Below are 26,664 nucleotides of genomic sequence, written 5' to 3' on the forward strand. Positions count from 1 at the left end.
TCCATATCAGCAGACTGTGATATGGCTATTTCTTAGAGAGACTCCTTCCCCTCCAGGAGAATGTCAAACATGATGACAACACCACCCCAACGGGTGTTGCTGGACAGCTTCAGGTGCTCTTATTCTTCTCACTTTGCTTGGTGAGGTAGATTGCTGCTATTACATGATGACCCTTCACATATATAACCATTTCCTTGGCTCTCTTGTAGAGTGTATCCATTGTTTTCAGTGGCATGATGTATTTGAGGAGCAGATTCAATGCATGAGCAGCACAGCCAATGGGTGTGATGTGAGGGTAGGACTCCTCCACTTTAGACCAAGCAGCCTTCATGTTCGCAGCATTGTAGGTCACCAGTGCAAATACCTTCTGTGTTCCAAGGTCATTGATGACTGCCTTCAGCTCATCTGCATTGTAGATATTGATGTGTCTGTTGTCCCTTGTGTCTGTGCTCTTGTAGATGATGTAGGGGTGGACATGATGTAGTTAATTATTACTTTCCCTCAAACATTCGACCACCCATCAGAGATGATTGCAATAAAGTCTGCTTTCTCTATGATTTTCTTGACCTTCACTTGAACTCTGTTGAACTCTGCATCCAGCAAATTAATTGCTAAAGTATGTCTGGTTGGAGGGGTGTATGCTGGGCGAAGAACATTCAGAAATATCTCCCAGTACACATCGCATGTGAGCATCAGAGGTGAACCAGTTGCATATACAGCTCGAGCAAGACATTCATCAGCATTTCTCTGACTATGTTCCTCCATTGAGTCAAAACACCTTCTGAATCCAGGAGGACCATGAGCTGTTGCTATCAATAAGGTGTCTGAATCATCGTTTTCATCTCGAATAGAAGTAGAGGGACTTTTGTCAGAGGTTGCTTGTTGTGAGCGCTGAGGGAACTTTATGCACTTGGCCAGATGATTCTGCATCTTTGTTTCATTCTTTACATATGATTGGCACAGTATTTGCAAATGTACACAGCTTTCCCTTCTACATTAGCTGCATTGAAATGTCTCCACACATCAGACAGTGCCCGTGGCATTTTCCTGTAAAGATTAGAAAAATAATTGTACAAAAATACAAATAATATACAATTTCATGTACAGATAATGTTAGATTAAACAACTCCTTTGTAAGATAACTTTTTTTAAATGAAACATGTATGGAAACAGGTGAAACAGTTAGCAGGCTCAAGCAAGGTAAAACCCACATGGTAGCAAAAACTAACTAGCAGAAATGGTTAACAAGTTAGAAATTATTTAAACACACTTTGCAGTAGGCTACTATTTACTAGTTAACAAAAAAATAACTGTGGTATAAAATATATTCCCCCCACCCAATATTGTAATCAAAACTTACCAGAAAGCATGTAGTCCTTGGCTTAGAAAGTATAGTAGTGTGGGCTCAATAACATCTCATTAGTGTGCAAGATCTTGAGAATCAGCTGTACATGTGATAGAAGAGTGCACTGCACATGTGATGGTAGAACGCACTGTGCATGCAGAGGGTTGTAATTCCATTGAATTGGGGATAGTTTAACCAAAATATGCCACAAGACCTAGAATTGCCTTATGTGTATCCCACAAAAAAAGGTTCACTGTTATAAGCTAACGTTTTTGATGAATTTAAGCAAAATTCCCCCAAATCCCAGGCTTAACTACTATGGAAATTTACCGGAAGGTTTCCGACCCTTTGCAACCCTATCCCAGACCATACTATAAAAATCCTTGCATGCTGGTCCTCTCAAGCCTATCATTCCTACATCCGCTCTGACATCAACATCAGGAGAGCACACAACATGCTCATCTCTCAGAACCTGCATTAACTCAAGCACTGTTTTCTAGTTCCTGCCTCCTTTCACAGACACCGTCTACCTCCCGCACGATTCCTACCCAACCAGCCAAAAGAGGGTTGGCTTGCTAGCTGTGCCTGAATCCTCATGGTTTTCTCCCTTCCAGAGTTATTTTCCCTTGCCACAGTCACTTCTGCTTGCTCTCCTGGGGTCTAAGATTGGGTCACTCCGTGGGCAGATCGTCCATATGCTGTACTACCTCAACTATATTGCCAAACATTCAGCACCTGCAGTCCAGAACAACTCACTCCCTGTCCAGGGTTTGACTAATTTGGAGTTCTAATTTTGGGGATTGCCATCACCACAGCAGGCTAACTACCATGGCCTGTTGTCTACAAACCAAACTCTACAGAGTCCCCCCCCCCCCCAAATCGGAAAGAAAGGCTATCAAGGCCCAATGACATTAAACAACATGGTAAGCTAACATGATAGGAGAAAAATATGTAACATCCACACATGGTCTCACTGACTCAAGTGGTCAAATGAGCTGGAACAACCCCTTGCCAGGTGACAGAGTTCAGTATGGCTGCTCTTCCTGCCACAACAGAGGTATAGTATTCCTAGAGGAAGTTCCAGGTAGAAGTTGCCCCCCCCTCCCACTAAATGCTAACCTTAAAAGGAGAGGAGGCATGCAGAGGAGAGGTGGAGAGGAGAGTTAGGGCTCTATTCAATCTGTATTGCTGAAGCAGGACCAATTGCGTGATTTAAAATGTAAAGGTAATTTCTGATTGCGCCGACACGAATGCAGTCTCCGCCAATGCGAGAAAATTGCCTTTAAATTTAAATCGTTCTGTAACACTGAACTTCCATAATACGGATTGAATAGAGACCTTAAGCGAGTCAGAGATAATCTCAGAGAGTCAGAGGCAAAGAGAATCAGAGAGCAGCAGAGGGAGGCCTAGAGGTTCTGATCGTACCTTGAGGCTGGTGCAGGAGGAGCGCTGCGCCCTCGTCGAGGAGCTGCCTCCGTTCTCTGTCGTCCCTCTCTCCTTGGCCGCCGGCTCCATCCTGCACAGATGGCTCACGTTTTCCTTGGGCAAAGTTACCCTTATGGAATTTCTTGGCATTGATGCATGCAACCCTGCAAATAGATGATTCAAGCATGTGACCCAGATCTCTTCCTATCCAGAAAATAAGTGTGTTTGTAGCAGCATTGCTCCAGTCCGAAGGCTAGGAAGGCCAACAAATTCAATTTGATTTTAAGATTTTTTTGGATTGCAGTCCACAGGAAATAAATAACAGTATTTTATTAGAAAAACAAATGGTTTTAGTAGCATATCATAGATTAAGACTATAGACTGAGATTTGACATTCTTTGGGCAACAACAAAAAAATAAAATCAAAGGGGAGATGACACTCAAATACTGCCTAAATCCTAGAATCTTGCTCCTACTTGCTTGCTCCTACTTTCAACCAAAGAGCCTTAGACATGAGAGTACCAAGTGATCTAGAATCAACCTGTCCAGAGCATCCACCCAACTCTCTCTCACACACACGTTCTCTTTCTCTCATCCCTCTCCCCCTGTCTCTCTTCCCTCCCTCCTTCCCTGTCTCTCAGGCAGCCTACAACCTTATGAATAGTAAATAGCTTCCCTTCATCCACTCAAATGATCCAATCAAGATAGAAATATACTGTAGCTGCAAGCAGTCATGCTGGGGTTCAAGTTTTGGCCCTGCAGTGTAACCATCAGGACAAATTGGACACAACACTCTTGGACGAGCTACACTAATATATATATATATATCTACATACACACACACACAAATGTATGTGGACACCCCTTCAAATTAGTGGATTTGGCTATTTCAGCCACACCCGTTGCTGACAGGTGTATAACATCGAGCACACCGCCATGCAATCTCCATAGACAAACATTGGCAGTAGAATGGCCTTACTGAAGAGATCAGTGACTTTCAACGTGGCACAGTCATGGGAAGGTAAGTCAGTTCGTCAAATTTCTGCCCTGCTAGGGCTACCCTGGTCAACTGTAAGTGCTGTTATTGTGAAGTGGAAACGTCTAGGAGCAACATCAACTCAGCTGCGAAGTGATAGGCCACAAAAGCTCACAGCGTGTAAAAATCGTCTGTCCTCAGTTGCTACACTCACTACAGAGTTCCAAACTGCCCCTGGAAGCAATGTCAGCACAATAACTGTTCGTCGGGAGCTTCATGAAATGGGTTTCCATGGCCGAGCAGCCGCACACAAGATCAACCATGTGCAATGCCAAGTGTCGGCTGGAGTGATGTTAAGCTCGCCGCCATTGGACTCTGGAGCAGTGGAAACGTGTTCTCTGGAGTGATGAATAATACTTAACCATCTGGCAGTCCAACGGATTAATCTGGGTTTGGCAGATGCCAGGAGAACATTACCTGCCCAAATGCATAGTGCCAACTGTAAAGCTTGGTAGAAGAGGAACAATGGTCTGGGGCTGTGTTTATGGTTTGGGCTAGGCCCCTTAGAATCATTCTAGATGATTCTGTGTTTCCAACTTTGTGGCAACAGTTTGGGAGAAGGCCCTTTCCTGTTTCAGCATGACATTGCACAAAGTGAGGTCCATACAGAAATGGTCTGTTTAGATCAGTTTTGAACAACTTAACTGGCCTGCACAAAGCCTGACCTCAACCCCATCGAACACATTTGGGATGAATTGGGTCACCGACTGCGAGCCAGGCTTAGTCAGTTAACCTCTTCAACCTATGGGGGCGCTATGTCATTATTGGATAAAAAAAACGTGCCCGTTTTAAGCGCAATATTTTGTCACGAAAAGATGCTCGACTATGCATATAATTGGCAGCTTTGGAAAGAAAATACTGACGTTTTCAAAACTGCAAGGATATTATCTGTGAGTGCCACAGAACTCATGCTACAGGCGAAACCAAGATGAAACCTCAAACAGGAAATGAGCAGAATTTTTGAGGCTCTGTTTCCCATCGTCTCCTTATATGGCTGTGAATGTGCCATGAATGAACTTGAGCTCTCTGCCATTCGTCCAAGATGTCTGCAGCATTGTGACGTATTTGTAGGCATATCATTGGAAGATTGACCATAAGAGACTACATTTACCAGGGGTCCGCCCGGTGTCCTGTGTCGAAATTATTGCGTAATCTCTAGGTCCATGTGCGTTCCATTTCTTCAGAAGAGAAAGTCAACTGCCACGATGGATTTATCGTCGATAGATATGTGAAAAACACCTTGAGGATTGATTCTAAACATCGGTTTGCCATGTTTCTGTCGATATTATGGAGTTAATTTGGAAAAAAGTTCGCGTTTTAATGACTTAATTTTCGGGTTTTTTCTTACCCAAACGTGACGCAGAAAACGGAACGATTTGTCCTAAACAAATAATATTTTTGTAAAAACTGAACATTTGCTATCTAACTGAGAGTCTCATTGAAAACATCTGAAGTTCTTCAAAGGTAAATGATTTTATTTGAATGTTTTTCTGGTTTTTGTGAAAATGTTGCTTGCTGAATGTCAGGCATAATACTATGCTAGGCTATCAATAGTGTTACACAAATGCTTGTTTTGCAATGGTTGAGAAGCATATTTTGGAAAATCTGAGATGACAGTGTTGTTAACAAAAGGCTAAGCTTGAGAGCAAATAGATTTATTTCATTTCATTTGCGATTTTCATGAATAGTTAACGTTGCGTTATGCTAATGAGCTTGCGGATAGATTTACACAATCCTGGATACAGGTTTCTTTCGTAGCTAAACGTGACGCAGAAAACAGAGCGATTTGTCCTAAACAAATAATATTTTTGTAAAAACTGAACATTTGCTATCTAACTGAGAGTCTCCTCATTGAAAACATCTGAAGTTCTTCAAAGGTAAATTATTTTTATTTGAATGTTTTTCTGGTTTTTGTGAAAATGTTGCCTGCTGAATGCTAATGCTAAATGCTACGCTAAATGCTACGCTAGCTATCAATAGTGTTACACAAATGCTTGTTTTGCAATGGTTGAGAAGCATATTTTGAAAATCTGAGATGACAGTGTTGTTAACAAAAATCTAAGCTTGAGAGCTAGCATATTGATTTCATTTCATTTGCGATTTTCATGAATAGTTAACGTTGCGTTATGGTAATGAGCTTGAGGCTGTATTCACGATCCCGGATCCGGGATGGCTCGTCGCAACAGGTTAAGAACAAATTCTTATTTACAATGACGGCCTACCCCAATTTCAGTGGCCAACCTCACTAATGATCTTGTGGCTGAATGGAAGCCTCTGCAGTCTCTGCAGCACTGTTCTAGTGAAAAGCCTTGCCAGAAGAGTGCAGGCTGTTATAGCAGCAAAGGGGGGACCAACTCCATATTAATGCCCATGATCTTTTTTATATATTCGACAAGTTGGTGTCCACATACTCCTGGTCATCCACTCTGATTTATATCCATTTATGTGTCAGGTCAAAGGGCACTTGAATGTTTATTGGTCAGTACCTGCCATGTTGTTTGAGATGCTAGCCTGGAAAATCATGCGTTGTGAGACCTTGGCCAATAGATGCCATGTGTCAAGGCAGCAGCTACTCTTCCTGGGGTCCGGCAAACTTAAGGCACTTATACAATTTTAAAAACATTACAATACAGAATTCACAACACACTAAGTGTGTGCCCTCAGGCCCATATTCCACTACCAGATATCTACAACACAAAATCCATGTGTAGGTGAGTATAGTGCGTATGTTATCATGTGTGTGTAAGCACCTGTCTGTGCCTATGTTTGTGTTGCTTCAGGCCCCGCTGTTCCATAAGGTGTATTTTTACCTGCTTTTTAAATCTGATTCTACTGCTTGCATCAGTTACCTGATGTGGAATAGAGTTCTATGTAGTCATGGCTATATGTAGTACTGTGCGCCTCCCATAGTCTGTTCTGGACTTCGGGATTGTGAAGAGAACTCGGGTGGAACGTCTTGTGGGGTATGCATGGGTATTTTAAACAGACAGCTCGGTAAATTCAGCTTGTTAACACCTCTCTGCGCACGGAACCCACTAGCGGGCTGAAATTCCACAACATACGGTGATCGCTACATAAATAGTCATATTAAACATTCATGAAAATACAAGTGTCTCACATGTATCGAAAGCCTAGAATCTTGCTAATCCAACTGCGTTGTCAGATTTAAAAAAGGATTTACTGCGAAAGAATACAATGCGATTATCTGAGCATAGAGCCCCATAAAAAAAACTACTTTAACCAGCACAGGCGTAACATAAACACAAACTGCATTAAAATAAATGGTTTACCTTTGACGATCTTCATCTGTTTGCAATTCCAATGCTCATTGTTACACAATGAATGATCTTTTGTTTGATAAAATCCGTTTTTATAGCCTAACACGAAAACATTTTGTGAACCGCTTGTGTCGTGAATTCCGTCTCATTCCATTTTCGACGACACATTCCAGGTAAATAACCCACACAGAATGTGACTTTTCCGGTCACATTTTTTGGTTTCACTGCAATCAACTGGTTTGTTTGTAACACAATCAAACGTGATGGGCCATTTCGCGGGACGTATTGACTGAAAGAAACCGATTTGAAGACAACAAGTCATGACATCATTGTGCACCAATGATTTGCCCGCTGTTTCGTTGATTGACTGTCTTTTAACCCAATGACCACTGATTGTCTTGAAATCTAGCTGGGTAGATAGCCAATGAGCTGAGCTAAACGGCAATACGCCATGTTTATGTGTTGCAAGACCAACCCATGTAGTAAGCTTCAGCGTAAAGTGAGTCATTCGCTATTGAAGTTTCATACCGGAAGGAGCTACGCATATTACGCACTGCATTGTTTGGTGAACGCGCAGATTCAGCTGTTTATATATCAATCATTATGGCGACTAAGTCAAGGAAAGCTAAATCTAAGTCTAGATATACAGATGTACACACAATTTTAGAATAAATTGATTGGGAAGGTGAGACAGAGATTGTTGTAGGACGCTTCATTTAGCGATTGTGGAGGAATATTTTTTGAACGGGAGAGGACATCGTTTTGGACTGGTAAGTTCTTATCATGCTAATGCCCTTATTTGAAATTAATAATATAAAATATTATTTGTGATTTTTTTTTAAATTTAGAAGCAATATATAAACATGTAATGTCATGAAATGTGAGATGCGTGTGTCTGCCGCCCCACCCCAACCCACATGAAATAGCCTATTTGAGGCTGTTGAGGAGAGGGCAGGACCACATCAATGGCCAAAGTGAAATGGAGACAGTAGATACAGCTGGTCTGTTGTAATATAATAAAGACAGTAGATCTAGCTGGTCTGTCAAAATATAATAGAGACAGTAGATCTAGCTGAAATGTCATAATATAAAAGAGAGTAGATCTAGCAGGTAATAATAAAATAATATATTCAACCTAATATATTCAACCTTCAACCTTCAACTCTCTATATATATCTGTTTATTATACCTGTTGATACAGGGCTCATATGTGAAACTATTCTAACTGAACATTTTCTTTCACAGTGACACTGACTCCGAATGGGAGTCTTATCCGGTGTCCTGTGTGAATTTAAGTATGCTCTCTCTAATTCTCTCTTTCTCTCTCTCGGAGGACCTGAGCCCTAGGACCATGCGTCAGGACTACCTGGCATGATGACTCCTTGCTGTCCCCAGTCCACCTGGCCTTGCCGCTGTTCCAGTTTCAACTGTTCTGCCCGCGGCTATGGAACCCTAAACTGTTCATTTTTACTCTTGAGGTGCTGTCCTGTTGCACCCTCTACAACCACTGATCTCCTCCCGGCACAGCCAGAAGAGGACTGGCCACTCGCCTGGTTCCACTCTAGGTTTCTTCCTAGGTTTTTGCCTTTCTAGGGAGTTTTTCCTAGCCACAGTGCTTCTACACCTGCATTGCTTGCTGTTTGGGGTTTTAGGCTGGCGCTATATAAATTGATTTGATTTGATAGACGACTGAGGGTCTTCCAAATATTGAAAGTGTGTAAATAGTTACCCATGTTATTTTGTAAATGTATATATATTTATTTATTTTTCTTAATTTTTTTCTCTATTTTTTGGGGGGGGATGTGTTAGAATACCATTTTGGTATTTTGTATATAGTTATTTGTTTCAAAATGTATACCTTCACCAATTTGGCCACTTGGGTACATTTGGGTTACTTGTGTGGGACACCTGGGTGACTTCATGATAAATGTCATGGAACACACTCATTTTGGAAGTTATCATTCTGAAACTTTGCAAAAGTACTGTTGCCCTCCTATATTTTTCACTGAAATTGTCCCCATCATCCTATCTGAATGTTTGTTTTATCTTGTTCATTTTAAATATGATACAAAAATAAATAAAAAAATGTGTTTTTTTTAGTTGTTTTATCTAAACCAGATCTATTGTGTTATATTCTCCTACATTCAATTCACATGAACACAAACTTCAGAGTGTTTTCTTTCAAATGGTACCAAGAATATGCATATCCTTGGCTCTGTGCCTGAGCTACAGGCTGTTAGATTTGGGTATGTCTTCAGGCGGAAATTGCACAAAGTAGGGGGGGGGGATCTGTAAGAGGTTTTAACACCTAAGAGGTTAACACCTCTTACAATAACATGTAATGAGGAAGTCAATCTCTCTTCCACTTTGAGCCATGAGAGATTGACATGCATGTCATTAATGTTAGCTCTCTATGTACTTTTAAGGGCCAGCCGTGCTGCCCTGTTCTGTGCCAACTGCAATTTTCCCAAGTCACTCTTTGTGGCACCTGACCAGACGACTGAACAGTAGTCTAGGTGCGGCAAAACTAGGGCCTGTAGGACCTGCCTTGTTGATAGTGTTGTTAAGAAGGCAGAGCAGCACTTAATTATGGACAGACTTCTCTCCATCTTAGCTACTTTTGCATCAATATGTTTTGACCATGACAGTCACCTCAACTTGCTCAATTTCCACATTATTCATTACGAGATGTAGTTGAGGTTTAGGGTTTAGTCAAGGATTTGTCCCAAATACAATGCTTTTAGTTTTGTAAATATTTAGGACTAACTTATTCCTTGTTACCCATTCCAAAACTAAGTGCGGCTCTTTGTTAAATGTTGCAGTAATTTCAGTCGCTGTAGTAGCTGACGTGTATAGTGTTGAGTCATCCGCATACATAGACACACTGGCCTTACTCAAAGCCAGTGGCATGTCGTCAGTAAAGATTGAAAAAAGCAAGGGGCCTAAACAGCTACCCTGGGAATTCCTGCTTCTACCTGGATTATGTTTGAGAGGCTTCCATTAAAGAACACCCACTGTGTTCTGGTAGACAGGTTATCCACATTATAGCAGGGGGTGTAAAGCCATAACACAAGTTTTTCCAGCAGCAGACTCAGACTAAGATCGATTATATCAAAAGCTGTTTAAACGTCTTACTCCAGTGGTTCCCAAACTCGGTCCACGTTTTGGTTTCTGCCCTGACACCACACAGCTGATTCAAATGATCAGAGCTTGATTAGTTGAATCAGCTGTGTAGTCCTAGGGCAAAAACCAAAACGTACACCCCTTGGGGTCCTGAGGACTGAGTTTGGGAAATCCTGTCATACTTCGGCTACGGAGAGCGTGATTACACAGTCATCTGGAACAACTGGTGTGGTCATACATTGTTCCGTGTTGCTTGCCTCAAAGCGAGCATGGAAGGCATTTAGCTCATCTGGTAGGCTAGGGTCACTGGGCAGCACTGGGTTTCCCTTTCTAATCTGTGATAGTTTGCAAGCTTTGCCACTTCGAGCAGCAGAGCCAGTGTAGTAATATTCGATCTTAGTCCTGCATTGATGCTTTGCCTGCTTGATGGTACGTCAGAGCCCGTAAAGAGATTTCTTATAAGCGTCTTGGTTAGAATTCTGCTCCTTGAAATCAGCAGCTCTAGCCTTTAGCCCACTGCGGATGTTGCCTATAATCCATGGCTTCTGGTTGGGATATGTACGTACGGTCACTGTGGGGATGATGTCACCGATGCACTTATTAATGAAGCCGGTGACTGATGTGGTTTACTCAATGCCATCGGATGAATCTCGGAACGTATTGCAGTCTGTGCTAGTGAAACAGTCCTGTAGCCTAGCATCCGCTTCATCGGACCACTTCCGTATTGAGCGAGTCACTAGTACTTCCTGTTTGAGTTTTTGCTCGTAAGCAGGAATCAGGAGGATAAAGTTATGGTCAAAATTGCCAAATAGAGGGCGAGGGAGAACTTTGTACACATCTCTATGTGTGGAGTAAAGGTGATCTAGAGTTAGTTTTCCTCTAGTTCAGGGGTGGGCAACTCCAGTCCTCAAGGGCCTGATTGGTGTCAGACTTTTTCACTAGCAAACACAGCTGATTAATCATATTGTGTTCTAAACTAAAGATCATGATTAGGTGATTATTGGAGTCAAGTGTGTTAGCTGGGGCTGGGGAAAAAACTGACACCATTCAGGCCCATTCAGGGACTGGAATTGCCCCCTCCTGCTCTAGTTGCACATGTGACATACTGGTATAAATGAGGTAAAACCGGATATCTGTTTTCCTGCATTAAGAAACACCACCTCTGCATTAAGAAGCGCCACCTCTGGATAAGCATTTTCTTGTTTGCTTATGGCCTTATACTGTATATTATCAATGTCCTTGTTCAGCCACGACTCGGTGAAACATAGGATATTACAGTTTTTGATGTCCTGTTGATAGGATAGTCTCGAATGGAGCTCATGCAGTTTATTCTCCAGTGATTGCACATTCGCCAGTTGAACGGAGGTAAAGGCAGATTATCCACTCCCCGACGCAGTCAGCTCTTCGACCTCTGTAACGGTGTCTCCTCTTCATACAATTGACGGGGATGTGGGCCTGTTCCGGGAAGAGCCGTACATAATTAGCTTCAGACTCATTAAAGAAACAAATCCTTGTCCAGTTCGAGGTGAGTAATCGCTGTTCTGATGTCCAAAACCTATTTATTTTGGGTCATAGGAAATGATGGCGGAAACATTATGTACTAAAAAGTTAAAAACAGTGTGGAAAAAACCCACACAAAATAGCACAATTGGTCAGGAGCCCATAAAACGTCAGCCATCCTCTCCGGCACCCATGTTAACTGATACCAGTTTGGACTTAAAGTGGTTTGACAATCTATGGCAAGACTTGAAAATGGCTGTCTAGCAATGATCAACAACCAACTTGACAGAGCTTGAAGAATAAAAATAAAAAGGTGCAAATATTGTACAATCCAGGTGTGCAAAACTCTTAAGAGATTTACCAAGTAAAACTCACAGCTGTAATTGCTGCCAAAGGTGATTCTAACATGTATTGAACACATATGAAAGCAAGATGTGTTTTATTTTTCACACATTTATTACAAATGTTAGACTTTTTTCCACTTTGAAATTACAGAGTATTTGGTGTAGATTGTTGACAAAAAACAACAACAATTAAATCCATTTTAATCCCACAACAAAATGTGGGGGAAAAAATCAAAGGGTGTTAATACTTTATGAAGGCACTGTACTTTTTGAATTGATGACTCACTTTAAACACAGAGTTCAATTGTTACAGCATTCTCATTCAGGGGCGCAACAAATATAGCCTCTTACAAAGCACACCTCAAAATGTGTTAATGAGCCAAACGCTCTAACCACCAGGTTACCTGCTGCCCTATATATGGTAGGGCACTGTATTCTGTGGGGTGGAATTACAGTATATTTCGAAACAGACATTTTCCGACAATGCGCCATTTCCGACAGTGTGCCGCACAGTTAAACATTTCCGAGTTTGTGTGTGTGTTGATAATACCTCAAATTACCGTATGAAATGTAGTTTTCTGTTAGTGTAGGTAGGCAGATTCCTCACCTAAATTCACTGTGAATCTTTGATGCATACAAAGCATAAATTACATGATTTGTGATGGAGTACGAGTCATGGGTTTCCAAAAACACTTGAACTGCAAGTAGCCTAAATAAATAAACGCTAACTAACATATAATTGTCTTCCTGGTCGACCTATCTGACAGCTTCGGTCTATTCCAGCTGTGATGCTCAGCATAAGTAAAGCGTCACAACAAAAGCTATCAAACACTTGTGTAGGAGAAGAAGAAAAAATGTTGAGTCACTTACCAAGTCTACCACGAAACAATCGCCCTATATTTTCCAATGAGGTAATACAACAACCTATGACAAAAACTCGTAATATTCCCGGTGGAAGAGAGTTTTGGACAGCGCAGAGTGCGCGGCAGATGTCTCGAGCTCAGGGGAAACTTCTCATATGGATGAAGTGCAGTAAAGCCACCGGCTATTAAAGGTCATAGAATAAGGTATTTCTCAAAAGTTCTTCTTCCCGCCTCTTGTCTTCATCACAATTCCAATTATCTAAATATTTGACCTCAATCAGACCGAGTTTCCACAACATTCTCGCTAAGAAGTTAAATCTGTGTGCAACCCTAACGCTGCTTGTAGAAATTAGCTCACGCACGTGATAACACTTGAGAGGGAAAGAGGCTATGCGCACGGTAATGATGATATGTATCCTACTTCCAGAGTTGATTCGCTCGAACACAAAGCTTCTCGATGGACAAAAAGTAAAACAACCGTTTTTAATTTGTTAACCGTTATTATGTTGTGATTGAAAATAGGTAAAGTGATGGGAAAGTCATTAATCTTCAAAGGGGCGTTGTGGTGTTGGGGATGATGCTTCACCAAAACATGTTCTAAAATAATCCTATCTCATGCCAGACACAATTTAGCACGTGACGTCTGCAATGCAAATTTGATGTCAGTGAGAGAAACAATAAGGCAAACAGATGTTATAGTGTATAGAATTGTCATGTAACAAGGCATAATACAACATAACGATTCTACTTATATAAGGTAGCCTAGTCCATATTATAAACCGGGTGGTTCGCTCCGCTTTGCGTCGTGCCTAGAGATCTGCCCTTACCTGTGGTATGTTAGCCATATACCACACCCCCTCTGGCCTTATTGCTTAAATATAACACTTCCACTAATCACACACACACACAGAGTTGCGTAGGTTACTTTCTAAATGTAATTCGTTACAATTACTAGTTACCTGTCCAAAATTGTCATTGATTTGCATTGGACTTGTGCCACAAATACGAACAAGTTAGCGTTTGAAAAAAAGTGGCCATACAAAACCGAAGCATGGGTTGCTGTCATACCTTGACCTTAGACTGCTTACAGGTTAAGGAAACCAATATGTCATTTTGTAATTTGGGTGAACAATCCCTTTAAAATTGAGATTTCTTAAAAAAGGGGGGATTTCTTAAAAAAGAAACATCACTTAATAGCAGGAACAGCACCAATCTGAGATGGTGGATTTCATGGCTTGCTGAAATGACATGGAACGACCCAGTAGCTTTACAGGCAGCTCGGTGGCAAGTATAATCCTGTATTTAATATTACCATACACCTACTGTACTGTGATATAAATACAGTATCACAGCAAGTACTGTGTAATGACACAGTAAAATAGACTGTATTATACTGCAAAACATTTTTTTAAAGTAGATGCACCCATAATTTGAATTAATTAATGGACATTTATTGAGGGGAGGTGTTTATTTTTTTACAGTGTTTTACTGTAATTACAAGGTATTGGTGTAAGCAGGTTGGCTGCTAGGTAAAGTGTTTACACATTACAGTATATTAACAAATATTTTGTGTTTTAGATCACTTGCACTTCTTAATAACAAAGGCTTCCAAACTGGCAGCTACACAGGGCAAAAACAGACCAAAAGGACATGGCAAAATACTCAAAATACCCCTCAAAATACTCATCCATTAAAGAGTTGACACTTGCTGCCACTTCAATCTGTCCCCTATACAAATTGAGGGGGCACTATAATCACATAGGAGTTAAATTGTTACAGCATTCTCACTTGTGTGTGCAACAAATATAGTGTATGTAGCCTCTTACAAGGCACTCCTCCAAATATGTTAATGAGCCAGAAACAACAATACCATGCACCTAGTGGTCAAAAGGTTTTTGGGGCTCCAAAGATACGGTACGGTACTGTATTCTGTGGGGTGGTATTACAGTACCATTCCAAATACAGCAATTCTTTCCCCTCCCACAACCTTTTCCCCCAACGCACCATAATTTACAGAATGCTGCAGTAAAACGTTTCAGAGTGTTTTACTGTTGATAATACTATAATTACCATATAATTACAGTTATCCGTTACAGTGACTGTAACTGATTACATTTTTTGTAATCAGATTCCATGTAATCTGTTACTCCCCAACCCTGGACACACACACATCTTTGTTTTACTATCCTTGTGGGGACCAAAAAATGTATTCCCATTAAAATCTTATTTTCCCTAACCCACCCTAATTATAACCCTTTCCCTAAACCTAACCCCTAGCATGCTGACTAAACTGGCTGCCTTTGTGCATGAACGTTGCAAAATAAATGTATACATACATGTTATTCAATAATTTCATCCAAATTGCTTGTCAACGGCATCTGTGTAGCGAGGTGTTAAGATCGAACGTGGTTCTATTTTAGACTCTTGACACGCTGCAAATCCCACCTCTCCTATCGACTCATTGGTTTTTATCAGCCTACTAACCCAGGTGGGTGATTGAAAGATGAACAAGATCCACACTCCAGTCCAGTTGGTGGCGGTAATGCAACTAAAGTTGGTTTCCAACCGTCATAAATAATCCACAGAAGGAGAAGGAGAAGCAAGATGGCGAGATTAATCAAAGAAAACTAATTTAAAACTAACTAGGTTTCCCCTTTTATGTGTCTTAATTGTCGGAGTAGAGAACACACGATTTTGTATGACTCAAAATGGTTAAAAATTCTACAAAGATCCAGCATAAAAAGGTCCATATGCATTTCATGTACAATAACAACCCAATGTTATCTACCAGGACAAATTATCTTTCAAAAACTATAGGTGGTAATCTGCCTTCTCCCTACAGTTTTCAGCAGTTAGCGTCGCCCATGACTGCCTCATGTGAACTACAATCCAGACTCTGTGTTTTAACATTTAGAAACGTCAATAACCATTGCTTGCAATACGGCTTTCTAAACATAAATGGATTGCCCTTATCTGTCTGTTTTCTGTAAACAAGCGCTGTAACATGGAGATATGGCCGTGTAACCCTTTAAAGGTGTGAATCAATTTAACCTTTTGTTTTTAGACAATTATTTCTTGCTGATATGAAAGATAACATCCAACAGGTCCCAGACCTGCTCAATGGGATTGAGATCCGGGCTCTTCACTGGTCATGGCAGGACACTGACATTCCTGTCTTGCAGGAAATCACGCACAGAACGAGCAGTATGGCTGGTGGCATTGTCATGCTGGAGGGTCATGTCAGGATGAGCCTGCAGGAAGGGTACCACATGAGGGAGGAGGATGTCTTCCCTGTAATGCACAGCGTTGAGATTGCCTGCAATGGCAAAAAGCTCAGTCCGATGTTGCTGTGACACACCGCCCCAGACCATGAAGGATCCTCCAAATCCAAACCGCTCCCACTCCAGAGTACAGGCCTCGGTGTAACGCTCATTCCTTCGGCGATAAACGCAAATCCGACCATCACCCCCAGTGAGACAAAACCGTGACTCGTCAGAGAAGAGCTCTTTTTGCCAGTCCTGTCTGATCCAGAGGCGGTGCGTTTGTGCCCATAGGCGACGTTGTTGCCGGTGATGTCTGGTGAGGACCTGCCTTACAACAGGCCTACAAGCCCGCAGTCCAGCCTCTCTCAGCCTATTGCGGACAGTCTGAGCACTGATGGAGGGATTGTGTGTTCCTGGTGTAACTTGGGCAGTTGTTGTCGCCATCCTGTACCTGTTCCACAGGTGTGATATTCGGATGTACCGATCCTGTGCAGGTGTTGTTACATGTGGTCTGCCACTGCCAGGACGCTCAGCTGTTCGTCCTGTCTCCCTGTAGCGCTGTCTTAGGCATCTCACAGTACGGACATTGCAATTTATTGCCCTGGCCACATCTGCAGTCCTCATGCCTCCTTGCCTAAGGCATGTTCACGCAGATGAGCAGGGACCCTGGGCATCTTTCTTTTGGTGTTTTTCAGAGTCCGTAGAAAGGCCTCTTTAGTGTCCTAAGTTTTCATAACTGTGACCTTAATTGCCTATCAACTGTAAGCTGTTAGTGTCCTAACGACCGTTCCACAGGTGCATGTTCATTAATTGTTCATGGTTCTTTGAACAATCATGGGAAACCGTGTTTAAACCCTTTACAATGAAGATCTGTGAAGTTATTTGTATTTTACGCATTATCTTTGAAAGACAGGGTCCTGAAAAAGGGACATTTCTTTGTTAGCTGAGTTTATATATGTGTATGTGTGTATGGTTCTATATAGTGCAAAATAGAGTTCGTCCTTTAGCGTATCTTTTCATGGTGCTATAAAGAACCCTTTCCAAAGTTTCTTTAAAGAACCATTAAAAAAAGGTTAGCGCATCAAACAGGGTTCTGCTATCGTTGCAATCTTTTTTTGGTGCCACAGAGAACCCTTTTTAATTCATCTTTATAGATCCTTAATGGAGAATGGTTCTATTAAGAAGCTTTCTCAACATAAAAGGTTCTTCAAATAACCGTTTGAAGAACCATGGGCTCTTACAGGGGCTCTTATTCTGGTTCGCCAAACAGTAAAAAACATAAGTTACTGGCAGCCCTTTATTAATAAAAAAAAGTACAGTATGTTTCGATACATTTCAAAGAAACTTTGGTTTAACAGTAGATTACTGTAAAGAAGTGCTGTCTCCCCGGAACAATTGTTTATTTATTTTTTAAATGTCCAAGAGAATCCGACATCCTCCCCAGACCTAGTGCTGTTGCTCTAGGTCTGGGATTTCCGAGACTACTAACTATCACTAGCTAACAGGGAAGAAGTACAACCTACAACACATAAATGTCTCCTAGCCTCCCATGCATAGGCAACTTTCTGCCCCTACACTGTAGAATGTACAATAACTTACTGGTAGCAATTAGCCAGTAAATAACAGTAATGTATTTTACAGTACAGCTACTGTAATCCATTTTATGGTAATCCATTTTATTGCACACATATTTTTACTGTAATCAAATGTACGGTATATTATTGGAATTACTGAATGTAGCGACATATTACCCAGTGTTCTTTGCTAGGGAGTACAACCCTGACGAAGGCCATGCAGCAGAAAGATGTTGGTTTGTAAAAAAACATTGTTTCTATTGAACATGCCATACTAATAAAGGCATTTTAATTAATTATATGAAGATTGCCTTGGTCCTCCTTTCTTTTTGATGACCAATTTACCCATTTTACCAAAGAGCACCTTCTATCTACCAAAATGTACTATTGTGTATCTGTCACGCCTTGGTCTTAGTATTTTGTGTTTTCTTTAGTTATTTGGTCAGGCCAGGGTGTGACATGGGTTTATTGTGTTGTCGTATTGGGGTTTTAGTAGGCATTGGGATTGTGGCTGAGTAGGGGTGTCTAGCATAGGCTATGGCTGCCTGAGGCGGTTCTCAATCAGAGTCAGGTGATTCTCGTTGTCTCTGATTGGGAACCATATTTAGGTAGCCTGGGTTTCACTGTGTGTTTTGTGGGTGATTGTTCCTGTCTCTGTGTTAGTAGTTTTCACCAGATAGGCTGTATAGGTATTCACATTCCGTTTGTTGTTTTTGTATTGTTCGTGTTTTTCTTTATTAAAGATGTATCGAACTAACCACGCTGCATTTTGGTCCGACTCTCCTTCGACGGAAGAAAGCCGTTACAGTATCTTAGTAGCGCTTCCCTTCCTCCGCTTTCTACTAGTGACAATACAATACTGAGATATTCATGGTAACTTGATACCAGAGCAATGAAACACAGTACAATACAGTAAAAGTGTAAACGTTTAAAAATATATATATATACAGGATTTTACTGCAATTACAAGTGATTAAAGCAAACAGGTTGGTATTTGCATTTTACAACATATTAATAATTACTAGGTGTTTTATATCACTTGCACTTCTCGAGGCCTAAATAAAGGCTTCCAAACTGGCCATGATTACAGGGCAAAACATATTGAATGGATATGGGTAAATATCCAACCATTAAAAGGTGTAAGACCCTCTACCAATCTGATCTGTGCCCTATATATATATATATATATACACTGTACTGAACAAAAATATAAACACAACATCTAAAGTGTTGGTCCCATGTTTCCTGAGCTGAAATAAAAGATCGCAGAAATGTTCCATATGCACAAAAAGGTTATTTCTCTCGATTTATGTGCAGAATTTTCTTTACATCCCTGTTAGTGCGCATTTCTCCTTTGCCAAGATAATTCATCAACCTGACAGGTGTGGCATATCAAGAAGCTTATTAAACAGCATGATCATTACACAGGTTCACCTGGAGAATAAAAGGGCACTCTAAAATGTGCAGATTTATCACACAACAAAAATGGCACAGATGTCTCAAGTTTTGAAGGAGTGTGCAATTGGCATGCTGACTGCAGGAATATTGCCAATACAATACTGTCCAACAGAGCTGTTGCCAGGGAATTTAATGTTTCTGCCTACCATATGCTGCCTCCAACGTCATTTTAGAGAATTTGGTAGTACGTCCAACCGGCCTCACAACTGCAGACCACGTGTAACCATGCCATCCCGGGACCTCTACACCCAGTTTCTTCACCTGCGGGATAGTCTGAGGAAGGGGGGTGTTCTGAGGAGTATTTATATTTGGAATAAGCCATTTTGTGGGGAGAAACTCATTCTGATTGGCTGGACCTGGCTCCCCAGTTAGTGGGCCACTGCCCACCCATGGCTGAATCCCTGCCCAGTCATGTGAAATCCATAGATTAGGGCCTACTGAATTTATTTAAATTCACGGATTTCCTTCAATGAACTGTAACTCAGTAAAGATTTAGAATTTGTTGCATATATAGTTTTTGTTCAGTATACACTTAATTGTTAGGGAACTACTAACACATGCCAATTAAATTGGTACAGGACTCTCACTAACGGGGGAAACAAATATAGCCACTTACAAGGAACGCCTTAAAATATGTTAATGAGTCAGTGATTCGTTCTCCTCCCACAATGTACCATAATTTACAGTATGCTGAAGTAAATATATAGCAACTGTACAGTGCTTTATTGTTGAATTGTATTCTAAATAAAATCTGCAATTGCTAATAGTGAATATTTAACTGTATAGTGCTTCTAAACTGACAGTGACTACAGAAAAAAGGTTTGAGACTTGCTGCCTCGCCGATCTGTCTTCTACATAAATGTAATTGCTAGGGAACCACTACCACATATAACTTCAATTGGTACAGCACTGACGTGTACAACAAATATAGCCTCTTACAAGACATGTCTCAAAATATGTTAATGAGTGAGAAACAACAATACCATGCACCCACTACTTTTCAAAAGGCACACAAAAAATGCAGTATGGTACTGTATTCTTAATTACAGTAAATTACTGGCAGCAATTTGTTGTAGAGTTACAGGACAAGATTTGTAGAATTCCTAAAATACAGTATATTACAGTATTCTGTGGGGGTACATCATTCTCACTCACGGGTGCAACAAATATAGCCTCTTGTCACGAACCGGCTCAAAGCCCGTAACAAAAAAGGAGACAACGTGGAGATAAGGAATAACAAACAAAAAAATATATTAACTGAGGTAACCTATATACAAATAAACAAGGGTGTGTGTAATCAGTAGTGTAAGTGAGTGGTTGCATGTAGAGATGTGATAATGAGGAGTGTTGAAAGATGCCAAAGCAAACAAACAAACAAACAAACTGTCCACAAAAAATGCTACATCCAAAATCAAACAATGTGTCTGCATGGAGAGAGTTTTAATGAATGGGGAAAAGGTATATTTATCCCGGGACACACCCGGGCCCAGGAGTGTCCCATTTTGCTGACAACTCTCCCAGCTCCGTCCACCGACATCCTAATAAGGAAAATAACAGCAAAGAGAGAGAATTTGGCAGACAGAGTGTGAGGGTCGTCACACTCTTACAAGGCACACCTTACAATATTTGAATACTAATATTTGAGTACTGTTGATTAATACTGTAAAACACATTTACAGTATTTTACTGTGCATTCTACAGTGTTTTACTGTTAAAATGACAGAAAGGTCTTACAGTGTGCTGTAAAACAAATATATGGTATTTTACTTTGCATTCTACGGTAATATACTGTAATCAGTTTTAACAGTATCATACTGTTGATTAATACAGTAAGTTACTGATAAAATAAAAAAAATGGCTAACAGAGTAACTAACATTAAAACTGAAACTAAATAATACAAAAACAAAATAGGAATGTTTTTATCAAACTAAAACTGAATGAAAAAAGAGTAAATCAAGTCAGAAAACGAACTGAAACTAAAATGAAATTCAATTAAAAATCTAAAAACAAATAGAAATAAAAACTTGATATAAAATAACAACAATAATAATCTTGGATAATTGTACTTTAATATTCAAAATATTGGATAAAGAAATGACCATTATACAAGGGACCCTATTCAATCTGAAGCTGTGAAGGAACACAGCCTTTAAATTCCAATCACGCTGTAATGCTGACCTTCTGAGATATATTTTGAATAGAGCCCTAGCTTATCCGCACATCTACCCTAAAAGATAACGAATAATACAATCTGAGATATGTGTACCTCTGAATGTGCATTATGTATGTGTATTTCAATCTTTTTGTACCCCCGGGAGCAATACTGTATGCTAACCACACCCTTTTTTCTGAGAGTGTATGTTATGTGTCTTATATGTACCAAACAGTCACCGCATATGAACTTAGCTCTTAGGAAATAAAAGTGATTTATATTGAATCACATAGTGCTCACCACCTCCTAATAATTTATCAGCATATGACTACTTATTGAGATTCATTTCACCATAGGAGTTTAACCATAGGAGTTGGTAAGACAGCACAAACAGATCTGGGACCACTAGCCCATGCTACAGTAGGCAGGCCTATAGGCATTACACTCAAATACTTGTGATTTATTCTTTTGAACCAGAGCTGTTTACAGAACTCTCAAGGATCACATAGATGCGGTAAAGAGGTCAATGGAACTCGACCCAAACAATGGAAAGGGCCATGGAAACTCGTGGGGGAAAGATGCCATGGGGGAAAGATCCCGAATATCCCCATTACCCCCCAGCAAAACTAGACTACATTTAGGCTATTGTTTATTTGTGTATTTCATACTATGTTGAGGTAAAAAAAAAATAGGATCAACTGCATTACAGTTAAAAATGACTTTGACTAACACCACCGATTTCTCTAAGCTAGCTAAGCTACGTATTTAATCGAATGGGAGTTAGCATTTAGGAGTCACTTCTAAACATGAAAAGGGACTATGTCTAAATGTAATGCATCGAAAACAGCCAAATATATCCAAATGGGACTGTAGTAACCACATTGGGCCTGTTACAATACATCAATCATGACAGATTTGACAAATATTCTTTGTTAGATCAGATTTGTTGAATGTGCGCCAACCCAGCATCCTTCTGTCCCCAACGGTCTGTGGAGTTGGAATTCGGTCCTGTGTTTCTCTGTTGCCGTGGCGACCATATGTATCTGACGTAAGTAATGAGTGAGAATTTGGTGGGTTGGAATAAGTGGGTCAATCTGATTCCATAGGATGTTTCTGCCCAGCCATGATCATCACCCTTAAAGTATTCCCTGAGTCTTCTACATGTTGGCCTATCTTTACGATGCCAGATTCAGAGGGGTAAAGCATGATATGCAGAACAGTATTCGTAGCTTGCACTGGTGTGGTTATCAAAGTGCACTGCTGTGCTTTAAGTAGGGATCCCTAGAGAGGGATTTGAGCAGAGATTAAACCAGCCAGGCCTCCTTCTTCTACAATACACTGGAGGAATGACTTTCTCTCAGCCAGCCGCCATACAGAAGAAAGCTAATTCCCCACCCTCCTCTGCTCCTCTCTGTGCTTTCACTCAACCTTGAGTCATTGTCTCCTACTGACAACACTACTATTTGTGGGGTAGTTACTGTAACTGATTGCTGAAATCCAACAGGGAGTTTTTATTTATTCTGTAGTGTAATTTGTCTCCCAGAGACATAGCTTATTCTTCATACCTTGCAGACAAAACCAAAATATTAGACAGGTACAGGTTTCAGCACATACTGACTGAATACAAACTCTATGTTATGTGAACCACCCCGATCAAGCTGCACATTGTCATTTTGTGGCCAAATACTCCCCATTCACCAGACTTGGGTCCAATAGATAAATCAAGTGCACCTCAAGTATTTGAAATTAATTGTATTTGACCATGTTCTATTTTTCATTTACAAGTCCCACTGGTTGATGCTTATTCATAAAACACTCTTAGGCCTCACTTCTCCCTATCTACTGCAGCCTTTAATCCTCCACATACAACACCCGATCTGCCAGTCACATTTTGTTGAAGGTCCCCAAAGCATACACATCCCTGGGTTGCTCATCTTTTCAGTTTGCAGCAGCTAGCGACTGGAACGAGCTGCAACAAACACTCAAACTGGACAGTTTTATCTCAATCTCTTCATTCGAAGACCCAATCAAATCAAATCACCTTACAGTGAAATGCTTACTTACAAGCCCTTAAGCAACAATGCAGTTTAATAAAATACCAACAAAAAAAGTAAGAGATAAGAAAAATAAATGATTAAAGAGCAGCAGTAAATAACAATAGCGGGGCTGTATACAGGGGGTACCGGTACAGAGTCAATGTGCGGGGGCACCTGTGTCGAGGTAGTTGAGGTAATTATGTACATGCAGGTAGGGTTATTAAAGTGGCTATGCATCGACGATAACAGGGAGTAGCAGCAGCGTGTGTGTGTGTGTGTGTGGGGGGGGTGCAACTAATCTTGGTAGCCATTTGATTAGCTGTTCAGGAGTCTTATGGCTTGGGGGTAGAAGCTGTGTAGAAGCCTCTTGGACCTAGACTTGGCGCTCCGGTACCGCTTGCCATGCGATAGCAGAGAGAACACTCTATGACTAGGGTAGCTGGAGTCTTTAACAATTCTTAGGGCCTTCCTCTGACAACCCCCTAGTATAGAGGTCCTGGATGGCAGAAAGCTTGGTCCGGTTATGTACTTGGCCGTATGCACTACCCTCTGTGGTGCCTTGCGGTCGGAGGACGAGCAGTTGCCATACCAGGCAGTGATGCAACCCGTCAGGATGCTCTTGATGGTGCAGCTGTATAACTTTTTGAGGATCTGACGACCCATGCATTACATTACATTTACATTTAAGTCATTTAGCAGACGCTCTTATCCAGAGCGACTTACAAATTGCCAAATCATTTCAGTCTCCTGAGGGGGAATAGGTTTTGTCGTGCCCTCTTCACGACTGTCTTGGTGTGCTTGGACCATGTTAGTTTGTTGGTGATGTGGATGCCAAGTAGCTTGACTGCCCCACTACAGCCATGTTGATGAGAATGTGGGGGTGCGCGGTGCTCCTTTTCCTGTAGTCCACAATCATCCCCTTTGTCTTGATCAGAATGAGGGAGAGGTTGTTGTCCTTGCACCACACGGTCAGGTCTCTGACCTCCTCCCTATAGGCTGTCTCATCATTGTCGGAGTTGGGCCTGGCCATGCAGTTATGAGTGAACAGGAAGGGACTGAACACGCACCCCTGAGGATGTGTTGAGGATCAGCATAGCGTATGTGTTACCACCTGGGGGCGGCCCGTCAGGAAGTTTAGGATCCAGTTGCAGGAAGTGTTTAGTCCCAGTGTCCTTATCTTAGTTTTGAGCTTCGAGGGCACTATGGTGTTGAATGCTGAGCTGTTGTCTATGAACAGCATTCTCACATAGGTGTTCCTGTTGTCCAGTTGGGAAAGGGCAGTGTGGAGTGCAATAGAGATTGCATCATCTGTGGATCTATTGGTGAGGTATGCAAATTGGAGTTGGTCTAGGGTTTCTGGGATGATGGTGATGATGTGAGCCATGACCAGCATTTCAAAGCATTTCATGGCTACAGACGTGAGTGCTACAGGTCTGTAGTAATTTAGGCAGGTAACCTTAGTGTTCTTGGGCACGGGTACTATGGTGGTCTGCTTGAAACATGTTGGTATTACAGACTCAGACAGGGAGAGGTTGAAAATGTCAGTGAAGACACTTGCCAGTTGGTCTGTGCATGTTCGCAGTACACGTCCTGATAATCGGTCTGGCCCAGCGGCGTTGTGAATGTTGACCAGTTTAAAGGTCTTACTCACATCGGCTGCGGAGAGTGTGATCACACAGTCATCCGGAACAGCTGATGCTCTCATGCATGTTTCAGTGTTACGTGCCTCGAAGCGAGCATAGAAGTTCTTTAGCTCGTCTGGTAGGCTCGTGTCACTGGGCAGTTCTCGGCTGTGCTTCTCTTTGATGACCATCAGAGCTGCCTGTTTGCCTGTTTGATGGTTCATCGGTGGGCATAGCAGGATTTCTTGTAAGCTTCCGGGTTAGAGTCCCGCTCCTTGATAGCGGCAGCTCTACCCTTTAGCTCAGTGCAAATGTTTCCTGTAATCCATAGCTTTTGGTTGGTGTATGGACGTACAATCACTGTGAGGACGATGTTCTTGATGCTCTTATTTATAAACCCAGTGACTGATGTGGTGTACTCCTCAATGCCATCCGAAGAATCCTGGAACATATTCCAGTCTGTGCTAGCAAACAGTCCTGTAGTTTAGCATCTGCTTCATCTGACCACTTTTTTTATAGACCGAGACACTGTTGCTACCTGCTTTAATGTTTGCTTGTAAGGAGGATCCTGATCCTGATCCTTATGGTCAGATTTGCCGAATGGAGGGCGAGGGAGAGCTTTGTATGCGTCTCTGTGTGTGGAGTAAAGGTGGTCTAGATTTTTTTTCCCTCTGGTTGCACATTTAACATGCTGATAGAAATTCGGTATAACTGATTTAAGTTTGCCTGCATTAATGTCACCGGCCACTAGGAGTGCCACCTTTTGGATGAGCGTTTTTCTGTTTGCTTATGGCGGAATACAGCTCATTGAGTGCGGTTTAGTGCCAACCTCACTCTGCGGGGGTATGTATACAGCTACAAAAAATACAGATAAAAACTCTCTAGGTACTGTAGATAGTGTGGTCTACAGCTTATCATGAGATACTCTACCTCAGGCGACCAAAACTTTGAGACTTCCTTAGATTTCGTGCACCAGCGGTTGTTTACATAAATGCATAGGCCCTGCCCCGTGTCTTACCAGAGGCTTCTGTTCTGTCTTGCCGATAGAGTGTATAACCCGCTGTATGTTCTTAATGTCGTCGTTCAGCCACGACTCAGTGAAACCTAAGATATTACAGTTTTTGGTAGGATATTACAGTCCCGTTGGTAGGATATACTTGCTTTCAGTTCGTCCCATTTATTTTCCAGCGATTGAACATTAGTTGTATTGTTGTCTCTACCTTCTTGCCTTTTGTTCTGTTGTCTGTGCCCAATAATGTTTGTGCCATGTTTTGTGCTGCTACCATGTTGTGCTGCTGCCATTTTGTGTTGCTACCATGTTGTTGTCATGTGTTGCTGCCTTGCTATGTTATTGTCTTAGGTCTCTCTTTATGTAGTGTTGTGTTGTGTCTCTTGTCGTGAGGTGTGTTTGTCCTACATAATTTTTTAGATTTGAACCGAATACCTATTTGACCCAGGTCTGCTCTGTATCTGGGTCAGCCAACACTTACAGTACAGTAGTCAGTCAAATTAGGATTACAGCTTCTGAGTGATGTCATAGATAACAGAATGACCAAAGAACAGATCAGTGATGCCCATCCTATCACATGTAGTGTGTCACCATGACCATTGGATCTCTATATTCTGTACGTTTGAAAGGATGAC

At 41.4% G+C, this 26,664-nt stretch overlaps 1 protein-coding gene across 1 annotated transcript in view; it reads right to left on the reverse strand.

Moving 5' to 3' along the window:
• LOC115106977 (solute carrier organic anion transporter family member 1C1-like) overlaps positions 1–13,303 on the reverse strand; it is a 73,191-nt gene extending 59,888 nt beyond the window's left edge. The window contains exons 1-2 of the mRNA XM_029630241.2: positions 12,922–13,303; positions 2,771–2,934 (exon numbers count right to left, since the gene is read on the reverse strand). Coding sequence (XP_029486101.2) covers positions 2,771–2,920 — 150 coding nt within the window. The 5' untranslated portion in view covers positions 2,921–2,934; positions 12,922–13,303. The remainder of the gene's footprint in view (positions 1–2,770; positions 2,935–12,921) is intronic.
• Between the last annotated feature and the right edge of the window lie 13,361 nt (positions 13,304–26,664).

The sequence above is a fragment of the Oncorhynchus nerka genome, linkage group LG23, assembly GCF_034236695.1.
Source record: "Oncorhynchus nerka isolate Pitt River linkage group LG23, Oner_Uvic_2.0, whole genome shotgun sequence".
NCBI lineage: Eukaryota > Metazoa > Chordata > Actinopteri > Salmoniformes > Salmonidae > Oncorhynchus > Oncorhynchus nerka.